This window comes from Colobus angolensis, unplaced genomic scaffold, assembly GCF_000951035.1.
Source record: "Colobus angolensis palliatus isolate OR3802 unplaced genomic scaffold, Cang.pa_1.0 Scaffold222, whole genome shotgun sequence".
Taxonomy (NCBI): Eukaryota; Metazoa; Chordata; class Mammalia; order Primates; family Cercopithecidae; genus Colobus; species Colobus angolensis.
The window spans coordinates 1396666-1408438 of NW_012115400.1; the positions used below are offsets into that span (position 1 = coordinate 1396666).

At 43.2% G+C, this 11773-nt stretch overlaps 2 protein-coding genes across 5 annotated transcripts in view; both read left to right on the forward strand.

Moving 5' to 3' along the window:
* STAG3 (stromal antigen 3) overlaps positions 1-11773 on the forward strand; it is a 38912-nt gene that overhangs the window by 7795 nt on the left and 19344 nt on the right. For 3 of the 4 annotated variants that reach the window (XM_011943896.1, XM_011943893.1, XM_011943895.1), the window contains exons 5-9: positions 1591-1687; positions 3909-3985; positions 4268-4472; positions 4886-5037; positions 11091-11164. In XM_011943896.1, the coding sequence (XP_011799286.1) occupies positions 1591-1687; positions 3909-3985; positions 4268-4472; positions 4886-5037; positions 11091-11164 (605 nt within the window). The remainder of the gene's footprint in view (positions 1-1590; positions 1688-3908; positions 3986-4267; positions 4473-4885; positions 5038-11090; positions 11165-11773) is intronic. The other variant, XM_011943897.1, reaches the window with a different exon arrangement.
* The window catches only part of PVRIG (poliovirus receptor related immunoglobulin domain containing), a 45233-nt gene that overhangs the window by 3274 nt on the left and 30186 nt on the right, over positions 1-11773 (forward strand). The gene's annotated exons all lie outside the window — the stretch shown is intronic.

The window sequence follows — 11773 nt, forward strand, 5'->3', positions numbered from 1 at the left end:
TGCCTGCCTCGGCCTCCCAAAGTGCTGGGAATACAGGCATGAGCCAACACCCCTGGCCAAAGGTGGGTTTTTAAGAGAGGATCCTGCTTTTGCTTTGACAGTTGCCTGGGGATACTCCTGAATCACTTTTTTTTTTTTTTTTTTTTTTTGAGACAGGGTTTCATTCTTTCTAGGCTGGAGTGCAGTAGTGCTATCACAGCTCCCTGCTGGTTTGACCTCCCGCAGTGGCGAGGTGGTGATCCTCCCACCTCAGCCTCTCTCATAGCTGGGACTATAGGCATGTGCCACCATTCCTGACTAATTATTCTGTTTTTGGTAGACCAGCCTGGGCAACATGAGTTTTACTTTACTTGGGTTACTGCTCCCAGCCTGAATCACTTTCAGATTCTGAATGATTATTCTGGGCTGAGTGTGGTGGCTCATGCCTGTAATTCCAGCATTTTGGGACGCTAAGGTGGACCTTACTTGAAGTCAGGAGTTCGAGACCAGCCTGGCCAGTATGGTGAAACCCTGTCGCTACTAAAAATAGAAAAATTAGCCATTAGCCAGGCATGGTGGCACACACCTATAATCCCAGATACTTGGGAGGCTGAAGCAGGAGAATTGCTTGAACTTGGGAGCTGGAGGTTGTAGTGAGCTGAGATCATGCCATTGTACTCCAGTTTGGGCTACAGAGTGAGACTCTGTCCCCCCCCAAAAAAAAAAAAAGGAAAAGAAAAAAAAAAGGCTGGGCGCGGTGGCTCAAGCCTGTAATCCCAGCACTTTGGGAGGCCGAGACGGGCGAATCACGAGGTCAGGAGATCGAGACCATCCTGGCTAACATGGTGAAACCCCGTCTCTACTAAAAAATACAAAAAACGAGCCGGGCGAGGTGGCGGGCGCCTGTAGTCCCAGCTACTCGGGAGGCTGAGGCAGGAGAATGGCGTAAACTCGGGAGGCGGAGCTTGCAGTGAGCTGAGATCCGGCCACTGCACTCCAGCCTGGGCGACAGAGCGAGACTCCGTCTCAAAAAAAAAAAGAAAAAAAGAAAAAAAAGGGATTATTCTGATCATCTATGTGATGTGAATCTTGACTGCGAATCCAGATCTGAGGGCTCACTATGGTTATGAATTCTCAAGGAGAATTTTTTTTTCCCTCCACTGCACCCTCAGGTCATAACAAACTAGTTTTCTTGCTGTCCCTATGTGCCCTGTAGGTTTAGTGTTCAATCTCACTTCCTTGAGGATGTGACTTTTTGCAGGACCCAGCTTTATTTAGGTGCCTCTTCTTTGACTACTCATCTTGGAAAAAGCTTAGGCTCTATCTCCTGTGTTCTGCATTCCATGCAGCCATCTGGATACAAAGTCAGGGTCCCCAGGGATTAATGAAACCTTTAGGGCAAAAGTCAGTTTGCTTACCTCCCAGGGTTGCTACTTAGACCTCATTTTTGACCTGTATGAAATTTTACCTTTCATTCTAGTTCACCAGTACATTGTGAAAGATGTTTTAAATGTTTTACAGAAGTTTAGATGGTTCAACTGGGAAGATCATATGGGATTTCTGTTCTGTCATATTGCCAGAAATAGAAGTCATCTACATTTTTTTTCCTAGTCTTTGGTAGATGAGTGGCTGGATAGCTACAAGCAGGACCAGGATGCAGGATATCTGGAGCTTGTTAACTTTTTCATCCGATCTTGCGGATGTAAAGGTGAGGAAACTACTCCCCCTTTCTAATTCCCAGCCTTTTGTTCCTATGTCATGAAATTCTTTCTCCATTGAGATAAGTAGGATTAGACATTTCCTAAATAAAGGAAGATGGTAAAGCATTAGAAAACTTTTACTTATTTAGGCTGGGCACTGTGACTCACACCTGTAATCCCAGCACTTTGGGAAGCTGAGGTGGGTGAATCACTTGAGGTCAGGAGTTTAAGACCAGCCTGGGCAACATGGTGAAACCCTACTAAAATACAAAAAATTATCTGGGTATGGTGGCTCATGCCTGTAGAATTGCTTGAACCCAGGAGGTGGAGGTTATAGTGAGCTGGGATAGCGCCACTGCACTCCAGCCTGGCGACAGAGCCAGACTGTCTTCAAAAAAAAAAAAAGAAAAGTTTCACTTATTTAACTAAATTTTTTTATTGATAAATACGGGAAGTGATCCAGTAGGGAACCATGTTGGTTTAGAGGCAAGACACTTTGGGGAAAAACAAGTAATCATGCTTATGTTATGGCACAAATTTGAAGACACCCTTTAGTCTTTCTAGATGCAATGATCTGTTATTTTCTTACTCTTTATTTCCCAGCTACTTTGCCCATATTTCTCCTCTGTAGCTGTGGTACCCCCAGAACTCTTATTGTCATGGCTTAATTTATTGGGACAGATGGTCTCAGTCAGGTTGTATTATATAAGAAATCAGCACCTGGCTTAGTTTTATTGCTCTCTCTGTTTTGTTTGTTTTTTGGTTTTTGTGTTTTTTTTGAGACAGTCTCACTCTATTGCCCAGACTGGAGTGCAGTGGCACAACCTTGGCTCACTGCAACCTCTACATCCTGGGTTTAAGCGATTCTTGTGCTTCAGCCTCCCAAGTAACTGGGATTACAGGCGTGTGCCACCAAACACGGCTAATGATTGTATTTTTAGTAGAGATGGGGTTTCAGCAGGCTGGTCTTGAACTCCTGACCTCAGGTGATCCACCTGCCTCGGCCTCCCAAAGTGTTGGGATTATAGGCGTGAGCCATCGCATCCAGCCTGTTTTTTTGTTTTGTTTTGTTGTTGTTGTTGTTGTTTTTGGCACAGTTTTTCACTGCTTGCTTCCTTTTTTTTTTTTTGAGACGGAGTCTCTCTCTGTCACCCAGGCTGTAGTGCAGTTTTTTTGTTGTTGTTGTTTAAAAAACAAATCCTGCCTCAGGTTTATTTGTACAAATAGTACAGGAGGACACCAGTGCTTCTGTCCTCACATTGGAGACGGAGATCTCTACTCTGAAGCCTTGGTACAGCTTGGGGCACCTTTGGGAGCCTGAACTGGAACTGAAGCTGGAGCTGCAGCCTGGGCCTTCATTTGATCCTTGGCCTTTGGCTGGCATAGCCTGAGCCCCTTGGCATTGTGGACACAAGCATGCTTCTCAAGCTTGGGGTGGGCAGTGTAGGCAAGTGGGCTTAACTTCCTTGGGCTTTACGAGGGGCTTGATAGCCTCGGCATGTGCACTAGTGGCCCTGGCATTGTTGCCCTGCATCATCTTTTTTTTTTTTTGAGACAGAGTCTCACTCTGTTGGCAGGCTGGAGTGCAGTAGTGCAATCTCAGCTCACTGCAACCTCCGCCTACCGGGTTCAAGTGATTCTCCTGCCTCAGCCTCCCGAGTAGCTGAGATTACAGGTGCCCACCACTATGCCCAGCTCATTTTTTGCATTTTTAGTAGAGACGGGGTTTCACCATGTTGGCCAGGCTGGTCTCGAATTCCTGACCTCATGATTCGCCCACCTTGGCCTCCCAAAGTGCTGGGATTACAGGCATGACTGACTGCGCCCAGCCGGTCTGCATCTTCTTTAGGCCCTTCTTGTTTTGCTTCTTGGCAAAGCACATATTCCTCAGGAACTTGGTGTCCATCCCCTTAAGAGATTTGTATCTTTGTGATTGGGGTTTCTTGATGCCATTTCTGTGCAGTTTTCAGCCTGATTGTGTGAGATGTGGTTCTTGGATTTGGCCATGTCTACAGCATAACCTGTGGCTCCCTTCCTTTGGGTTTTTAGAGAGATTGCCTTATAGCAAATACAGCGTTGGATGTTGGCAGACTGTTGACCAGGGGGTCTTCTGATTCCCCACCTAAGCTCTTTGCAGAATATTTCCTTGCTCATCTTCAGGTATATCTGTAAATAATCATAGCATCCTGTTATTTTGCTTGTAAGCACCTCATATCCTTCATTCTTTAGGCACTGTGACCCCTGAGATGTTCAAGAAGATGTCCAACTCAGAGATCATCCAGCACCTAACAGAGCAGTTTAATGAGGTGGAAGAAGACGACCGGGATCCTCTTACTCCTCTTATTTCAAAACAATGCCTATTATCCCCTTCTTTTTGATTCTGTGAAATAGGGTAGCTTTTAGAAGGAGGAATTCAGTCTCTTGGGGGTAAAAGAGATCTGAATATGCCTCTCAAATTGGGGAGAATACCTGGAAATGAGGTATAACAGAGATATTTTTACTAGACTGTTGGGTTTTGACATCCAAGCCCGTATGACTTCATGGACCTTGTGATAACTTTCCCATCCTTTTCATACATCCTTTTGTAGGACTCGGGGTACTATCCTCTGACAGCTCCAGGTCCATCCTGGAAGAAGTTCCAGGGCAGCTTCTGTGAGTTTGTGAGGACATTGGTCTGTCAGTGCCAGTACAGCCTCCTCTATGATGGCTTCCCTATGGACAACCTCATCTCCCTGCTCACTGGCCTCTCAGACTCACAAGTCCGTGCCTTCCGTCACACTAGCACCCTGGCTGGTGAGCATTCATTTTTACTCTGGACATTCTCCCAGGGATTTATAGGACTTTCCTCTGTCTCCCATTCAGGGTCTTATTTCCTACCTGCATCTTGGCTTTTCACTTCAAGGCCATTCCTCTTTTATCCTAAACTTCAATCCAGTTTCTCACTAGTGGAATTTTGAGAAGGGGTAGATCGCAGCAACAATTTCCAGGCTTAATATTTTTGTCAGAGCTCACCACTAGGGGTATGCTGATGGTTAGAAGAAGACCACAAGAGTTAGAGGGAAACAGTCCACTCTAGGACAGGCAGTCTTAGGATTTTAGGGTCACCCTGCTCTGGCTTCTCATTTTCATTCTGTTTTTTCCTTCGACTCGTCGTCTCTCCTCTGACCTAGATAATGATTTCTTTATCTCTTTTTCCTTACTCAAAGCCATGAAACTGATGACCTCCCTAGTAAGAGTTGCCCTCCAACTGAGTCTGCACCAAGATAACAATCAGCGTCAGTATGAGGCTGAAAGAAACAAGGGGCCAGGGCAGAGGGCACCTGAGCGGCTGGAGAGCCTGTTGGAGAAACGCAAAGAGGTGAGGAGTGTTCCCTGCTTCTTCCTTCCCTTTTTCCTAACTTGCATCCATTTCTGCCACAGACTCCCTTATCAGGCCCTGGGCAGTCTTTCAAGATCATGAATAACAGAGTCTGGCAATAGTTTCATAGACCCATCCTGTAAGGGGTCATTGCATGCTCATCTTGTTTCTGGATTGTGGGCTCAATAAATAATGTGTAAGTTAGAGTTCTCTCTAATTCCACTTTTGCTCAGTTTTTCTTTGTCAGCACTCATTGTCAGAAGTGTTTAAGTGCTGTACCTGCCTGTCATGCAAGGAATTTTTGACCTACCTGTCAAGTGTGCATGCAGTGTGCAAGTGATCACAGGTGTACTAAAAGCCAACCATTGACAAGGGAGACCAAATTTTCAAGGAATGGAAAGAGCACAGGCCTTCCAGTGAACTCCTGGCTTTAAATTCTGTTCCATGTAGTCACTAGCTCCATAGCCTTATGTAACCTCTCTTCAGTTTTCTTTTCGTTAGAGAAAGAAAAAAAGGGATAATCTCACCTTTTTGTGAAGAATAAATGAGATGATGAGTAAATTGCCTCAGCTGGCACATAGTAGATACTTGTTTTGTTTCCTTTTAAACTTAAGGATGACCACTGGAGGGCATAAGCCGTAGCAAAATCTTTTATGCTGATGAAATCTTTAATCAGCTGGGTCCATCATAAGAGTAACACTACTGATGTGTTCTCCTCACTCTCTGTTAGTGTCTTAAGATCCCTCCTGTGAGGTTGGCAGGGCTCACCATGTCTGACCATATCATTTGGCTGTTTCTCCAGCCCTCACAAAAGATCTCTTCCATTCTAAATCACTAGAGAAGGAAACTTTCTACTTCCCTCATTCTTTTTTGTTATTTTTCATTGTCAGGTTGATCTTAAAAACCTTATGTGTATTAATCTATCCTGGATTTTAAATTACATACACTAGTGCAAATCTTTCTTTTTCTCTTTTTTCTTTTTTTGGCTTCTCCGGGCTCTAGCTTAATCAATTATCATTATAGTTCTCCCATTTTATCCTTAATTTCTTTCTCCCCACTCTTTTCTTCTCTCCACTTATAAATGTATGTAGGCTCTTGAATCTTTATTTCATTCTGCTTCTTTGTGAGTTACTCTTTTTTCCATCCTTCCTTTTAGGATACTATTTCCTTCTTTAATGTCCAACTAACTGAATCCTTTTTGCTACCTATCTTATTTCCCCATTTTTCTTTGAAACTGTTCTTTCCAAACCAATGACTTCCTAATTCCTAAAGCCAGTAACCTTTTCTCAGTCTCCCTTTCCCAAATATTTTACATATTTGCTTCACCTATTTTTGCTATCTTACTGTAAAATATGGACATATAGGTACTTCAGCCCTAATGACTTAAGTATGTCCTGTCGAAAATGATACATTTTTCTTACATAATTGAAGAGGTGGGGTCTGTTGTCTTAAAGAATGTTCCCTTTCTCCTTATAATTCTGTTTCTTTAGTATCTATTGTTCATGTGATCCAGGATTTTTCAACAATGGCACTATGGACGTTGAGGGGCTGTCCTGCCATGGTAGGATGTTTAGCAGCATCTCTGGCCTTTTATCTACTAGATAGATACCAGTAGTACCCTGCCCCCCCTCGCCCACCAAGTTGTGGCAGCTAAAAAAATCTTTAGACACTACTAAATCTCCCTTGGGGAACAAAATTAGCCCCAGTTAAGAACCACTGATCTAATCCCTTTCTTCTCATTTTTGCTAATTCCACTTCTATTAACTGCACTTAACAAAAAATTTGTTTTCCAAATTGTTAGAAACATACGGGCATCATACCTCGAAGATCTTGCAGGTTCAGTTCTAGACCACCACAATAAAGTGAATGTTGAAGTACAATGAGTCACACAATCAAAAAATCGAAATTTTTATTTCTCAGTGCATATGAAAGTTATGTTTACACTGTAGTCTGTTAAGTGTGCAAGACTATTGTCTAAAAAACAGTGTATGTACTTTAATTTAAAAATATTTTATTGCCAAAAAGTGCTAATGGCAATCTGAACCTTTAGCGAGTTATATCTTTTTGTTGGTGGAAGGTCTTGCTTCCATGTTGATGGCTGCTGACTGATCAGGGTAGTGGTTGCTGAAGGTTAGGGTGGCTGTGGCAATTTCTTAAAATAAGACAACAGTGAAGTTTGCTGCATCTATTGACTCTTCCATTTACAAAAGATTTCTGTAACATGAAATGCTGTTTGATGACATTTTACCCACAATAGAAATTCTTTCAAAACAAGAGTCAATTCTCTCAAGCCCTCATGCTGCTTAATCAGCTAAGTTTAGGTAATAGTCTGAATCATTTGTTGTCATTTCAACAATATTCACAACCTCTTCACCAGGAATAGATTCCATTTCAGGAAACCACTTTCCTTGCTCATTCATAAGAAGTAATTCCTTATTTGTTCAAGGTCATGAAATTGTAGCAATTCAGCCACATTTTCAGTCTCTACTTCTAGTTCTCTTGCTATTTCCACCATATCTGTAGTTACTTCCTCTACTGAAGTCTTAAACCTCTCAAAGTCATCCATGAGGGTTAGAATCAACTTAACTCTTGTTAATGTTGATATTTTGACCTCCTCCCATGAACCACAAATGTTCTTAATGGCATTTAAAATGGTGAATCCCGGCCAGGCACAGTGGCTCACACCTGTAATCCCAGCACTCTGGGAGGCCAAGGCAGGTAGATCATATGAGGTCAGGAGTTTGAGACCAGCCTGGCCAACATGGAAAAACCCATCTCTACTAAAAATACCAAAATTAGACAGGTGTGGTTGTGTGTGCTTGTAATCCCAGCAACTTGTGAGGCTGAGGCAGGAGAATTGCTTGAACCCAGGAGGCAGAGGTTACAGTGTGCCAAGATCACACCACTGCGCTCTAGCCTGCACTATGGAGCAAGACTCCATCTCAATAAATAAATTAATTAATTAATTAATTAATTAATGTAAAGTAAAGTGAAGTAAAGTAAAATGGTAAATCCTTCCCAGACTGGGGGTTGGGTTGTTCTGGTTTTTGTTTTTTGTTTTGAAGACAGGGTCTTGCTCTGTTGCCTAGACCAGAATGCACTGCTGCAGTCACAGCTTACTGCAGCCTCAACCTGCTGTGCTCAAGTGATGTTCCTGCCTGATCCTTCCAAATTTCTGGAACTACAGATTGCATACTACACCTGGCTAGTTTTTGTTTTGTTTCTGTAGAGACAGGTTCTCACTATGTTGCCCAGGCTAGTCTTGAACTCCTGGGCTTAATCAGTCCTCCCACCTCAGCCTCCCAAAAAGTTGGGATTGTAGGCATGAGCTATCATGCCTAACCCCAGGAGGTTTTAAATGGACTTTGCCCAAATCATCAGAGGAATCACTGTGGCAGCTATAGCCTTTTCAAATGTATTTCTGAAATAATAAGACTTGAAAGTTGAAATTACTCCTTGGTTCCATGGGCTGCAAAATGGATGTTCTGTTAGTAGGCATGAAAAAAGCAGCATGGATCTCCTTGTACATCTTCATCAGAGCTCTTGGGTGACCAGGTACATTGTGATTGAACAGTAATATTTTGAAAGGAATCTTTTTTTCTGAGCCATAGTTCTCACCCATGTGCTTAAAATATTCAGGAAACCATGCTGTAAACAGATGTGGTATCAGTTAGGCTTTGTTGTTTCATTTATAGACATAGGGAGAGTAGATTTAGCATAATTCTTAAGGGCTATAGGATTTTTAAAATGGTAAATGAGTGTTGGCTTCAGCTTAAAGTCACCAAGTGCATTAGCCCCTAACAAAGAGTCAGGCTGTCCTTTGAAGCTTTGAAGCCAGGCATTGACTTCTCCTCAATAGCTGTGAATGTCCTAGATGGCATTTTCCAATATAAGGCAGTTTAGTCCACATTGAAAATCCATTGTTTAGTGTAACCACCTTCATCAATGATCTTAGCTAGATTTTCATGATAACTTGTTGCTTCTCTATCAATATTTGCTGCTTCACCTTGTACTTTTATGTTATGGAGAGGGCTTCTTTCCTTAAACTTCATGAACTAACTTCTAGCTTCAAACTTTACTTTTGTGGCTTCCTTACTTTGCTTAGCCTTCATAGAATGGAATACAGCTAGGATATTAATCTGGATTGGGCTTTGGCCGAAGGGAATGTTGTGGCTGGTTTGATCTTCTGTTCCGACTACTAAAAACTGTCTCTGTATCAGCAATAAGACTGTTTAACTTTCTTACCCTTTGTGTGTTCACTGGAGTAGTGTTTTTAATTTCTTTCAAGAATTTTTCTTTTGCATTCACAACTTGACTGTTTGGTACAAGAAGCCTAGCTATCAATTGGCCTGTCTTGGCTTTCAACTAAGCTTCATCATTTCTTTTTTTTTTTTTGTTTTTGAGACAGAGTCTCTCTTTGTTGCCCAGGCTGTAGTGCAATGGCTTGATCTCGGCTCACCGCAACCTCTGTCTCCCAGGTTCAAGCGATTCTCCTGCCTCAGCCTCCTAAGTAGCTGGGATTATAGGCATCTGCCACCGTGCCTGGCTAATTTTCTATTTTTAGTAGAGACGGGGTTTCGCCATGTTGGTCAGGCTGGTCTTGAACTGACCTCAAGTGATTTGCCCACCTCAGCCACCCAAAGTGCTGGGATTATAGATGTGAGCCACCACACCTGGCCTCTAAGCGTAATCATTTCTAGCTTTTGATTTTTATTTATTTATTTATTTATTTATTTTTTGAGACGGAGTCTTGCTCTGTCGCCCGGGCTGGAGTGCAGTGGGCGGATCTCAGCTCACTGCAAGCTCCGCCTCCCGGGTTTACGCCATTCTCCTGCCTCAGCCTCCGGAGTAGCTGGGACTACAGGCGCCCGCCACCTCGCCTGGCTAGTTTTTTTGTATTTTTAGCAGAGACGGGGTTTCACCGTGTTAGCCAGGATGGTCTCGATCTCCTGACCTCGTGATCCGCCCGTCTCGGCCTCCCAAAGTGCTGGGATTACAGGCTTGAGCCACCGCGCCCGGCCCTAGCTTTTGATTTAAAGTGAGAAACATGTGACTCTTCCTTTCTTTTGGACACTTAGGGTTATTAATTGACCTAATTAAAATATTTTTGTGTCTCAAGGAATGAATAGGGAGACCTGAGGAGAGAGAGACAGGGAAACTCTTGTTGGTAGGGTATTCAGAACACGTACAACATTTGTTAAGTTTGCCATCTTATATGGGCACAGTTCGTGGTACCCCAAAACAGTTACAGTAGTAACCTCAGGCTGGGTGTGATGGCCCATGCCTATAATCCCAGTACTTTGGGAGGCTGAGGTGGAAGGATTTCTTGAGTCCAGGAGTTCAAGACCAGCCTGGGCAAACATAGGGAGACCCTGTTTCTACAAAAAAAAATTTTTAAACTAGCTGGGTGTGGTGGCATGCATCTGAACTCCCGGCTACTCGGGAGGCCAAGGCAGGAGGATCTCTTGAGTCCAGGAGGTAGAGGCTGCCATAAGCCATGGTCACACCACTGTACTTCAGCCTGGGTGCCAGAGTGAGACCCTGTCTCATAAAAAAAAAAAAGAGTAGCATTAAAGATTACTGATCACAGATAACCATAACAGGTACCATAATGAAAAAGTTTATAATATTGTGAGAATTACCAAAAAGTGCCACAGGGACACAAAGTGAGGATATGCTATTAGACAAATGGTGCTGATAGGTATGCCCAGTGCAGGGTTGTCACACACCTTTAGTAAACAATGTTTGCAAAGCAATGAAGCAAAGTGCAATAAAGTGAGATATGCCTGTATAATACCAGCTAGGGCTTCTGAATAATCAGAATAACCACATGCAGAGGGGATATTATTTTTACTAAACACAAACCTCTGAGGCATTAGTTGACTATACAGCTTCTTCCAGAATTAGAAGGTTTAAAAGAGAGCATAGGATTACGGGGGTTCACACTATCCTATGATAAACAGGAAGTAGGTGGAAGTTGTACTTTTTTGTAACTTCAGGGCCTTATGCTTGTTAGGGTACGAGAGATTAATTCGTTTCTCCCTGTCCTCCAGCTCCAAGAGCATCAAGAGGAGATTGAGGGGATGATGAATGCCCTCTTCAGGGGTGTCTTTGTTCATCGGTACAGGTGAGCTAATGGGATTCTCTTATTGAAGCAGCTGACCTTTGGTTATGGAATCTGAGGAAGTGAACAAGGTTCCCCCCCTCCAACCCTTAGTTATTTGGTTAGTCCCAGAATTAATGTTGCTGGAGCAAAAACTCTTAACAACAAATGTTTCAAATTGGTGAGGTTTAGTTTATCACCACCTACAAAGGATCTTGTAAGTGCTTCTGGGAGAAAATAAGAGAATAAAGCATTGCTGAGTATTTTCCTGCTCCAGTTTTGCCCCAGATCTGCCCCAACTCCTCATCTTTCTGGGGTTGGAGACTTGAGAGTAAGAGCAGAAAACAGAAAGGCGGGACTTTTCTGAGGGATGCATGCAGCCTGGTGAGCCTTCTTCTGGCCCAGCCTGCTGTCTCACTGTGCGAAGGGCAGGGGAGTTTTATATTGTTTAAAGACCTGATTAAGTTAAGTTAAAAAGAGTATCTGTAGGCTGGGCGCGGTGGCTCATGCCTGTAATCCCAGCACTTTGGGAGGCCAAGGCAGGCAGATCACCTGAGGTCAGGAGTTCACAACCAGCCTGACCAACATGGAGAAACCCCGTCTCTACTGAAAATACAAAATTAGCCAGATGTG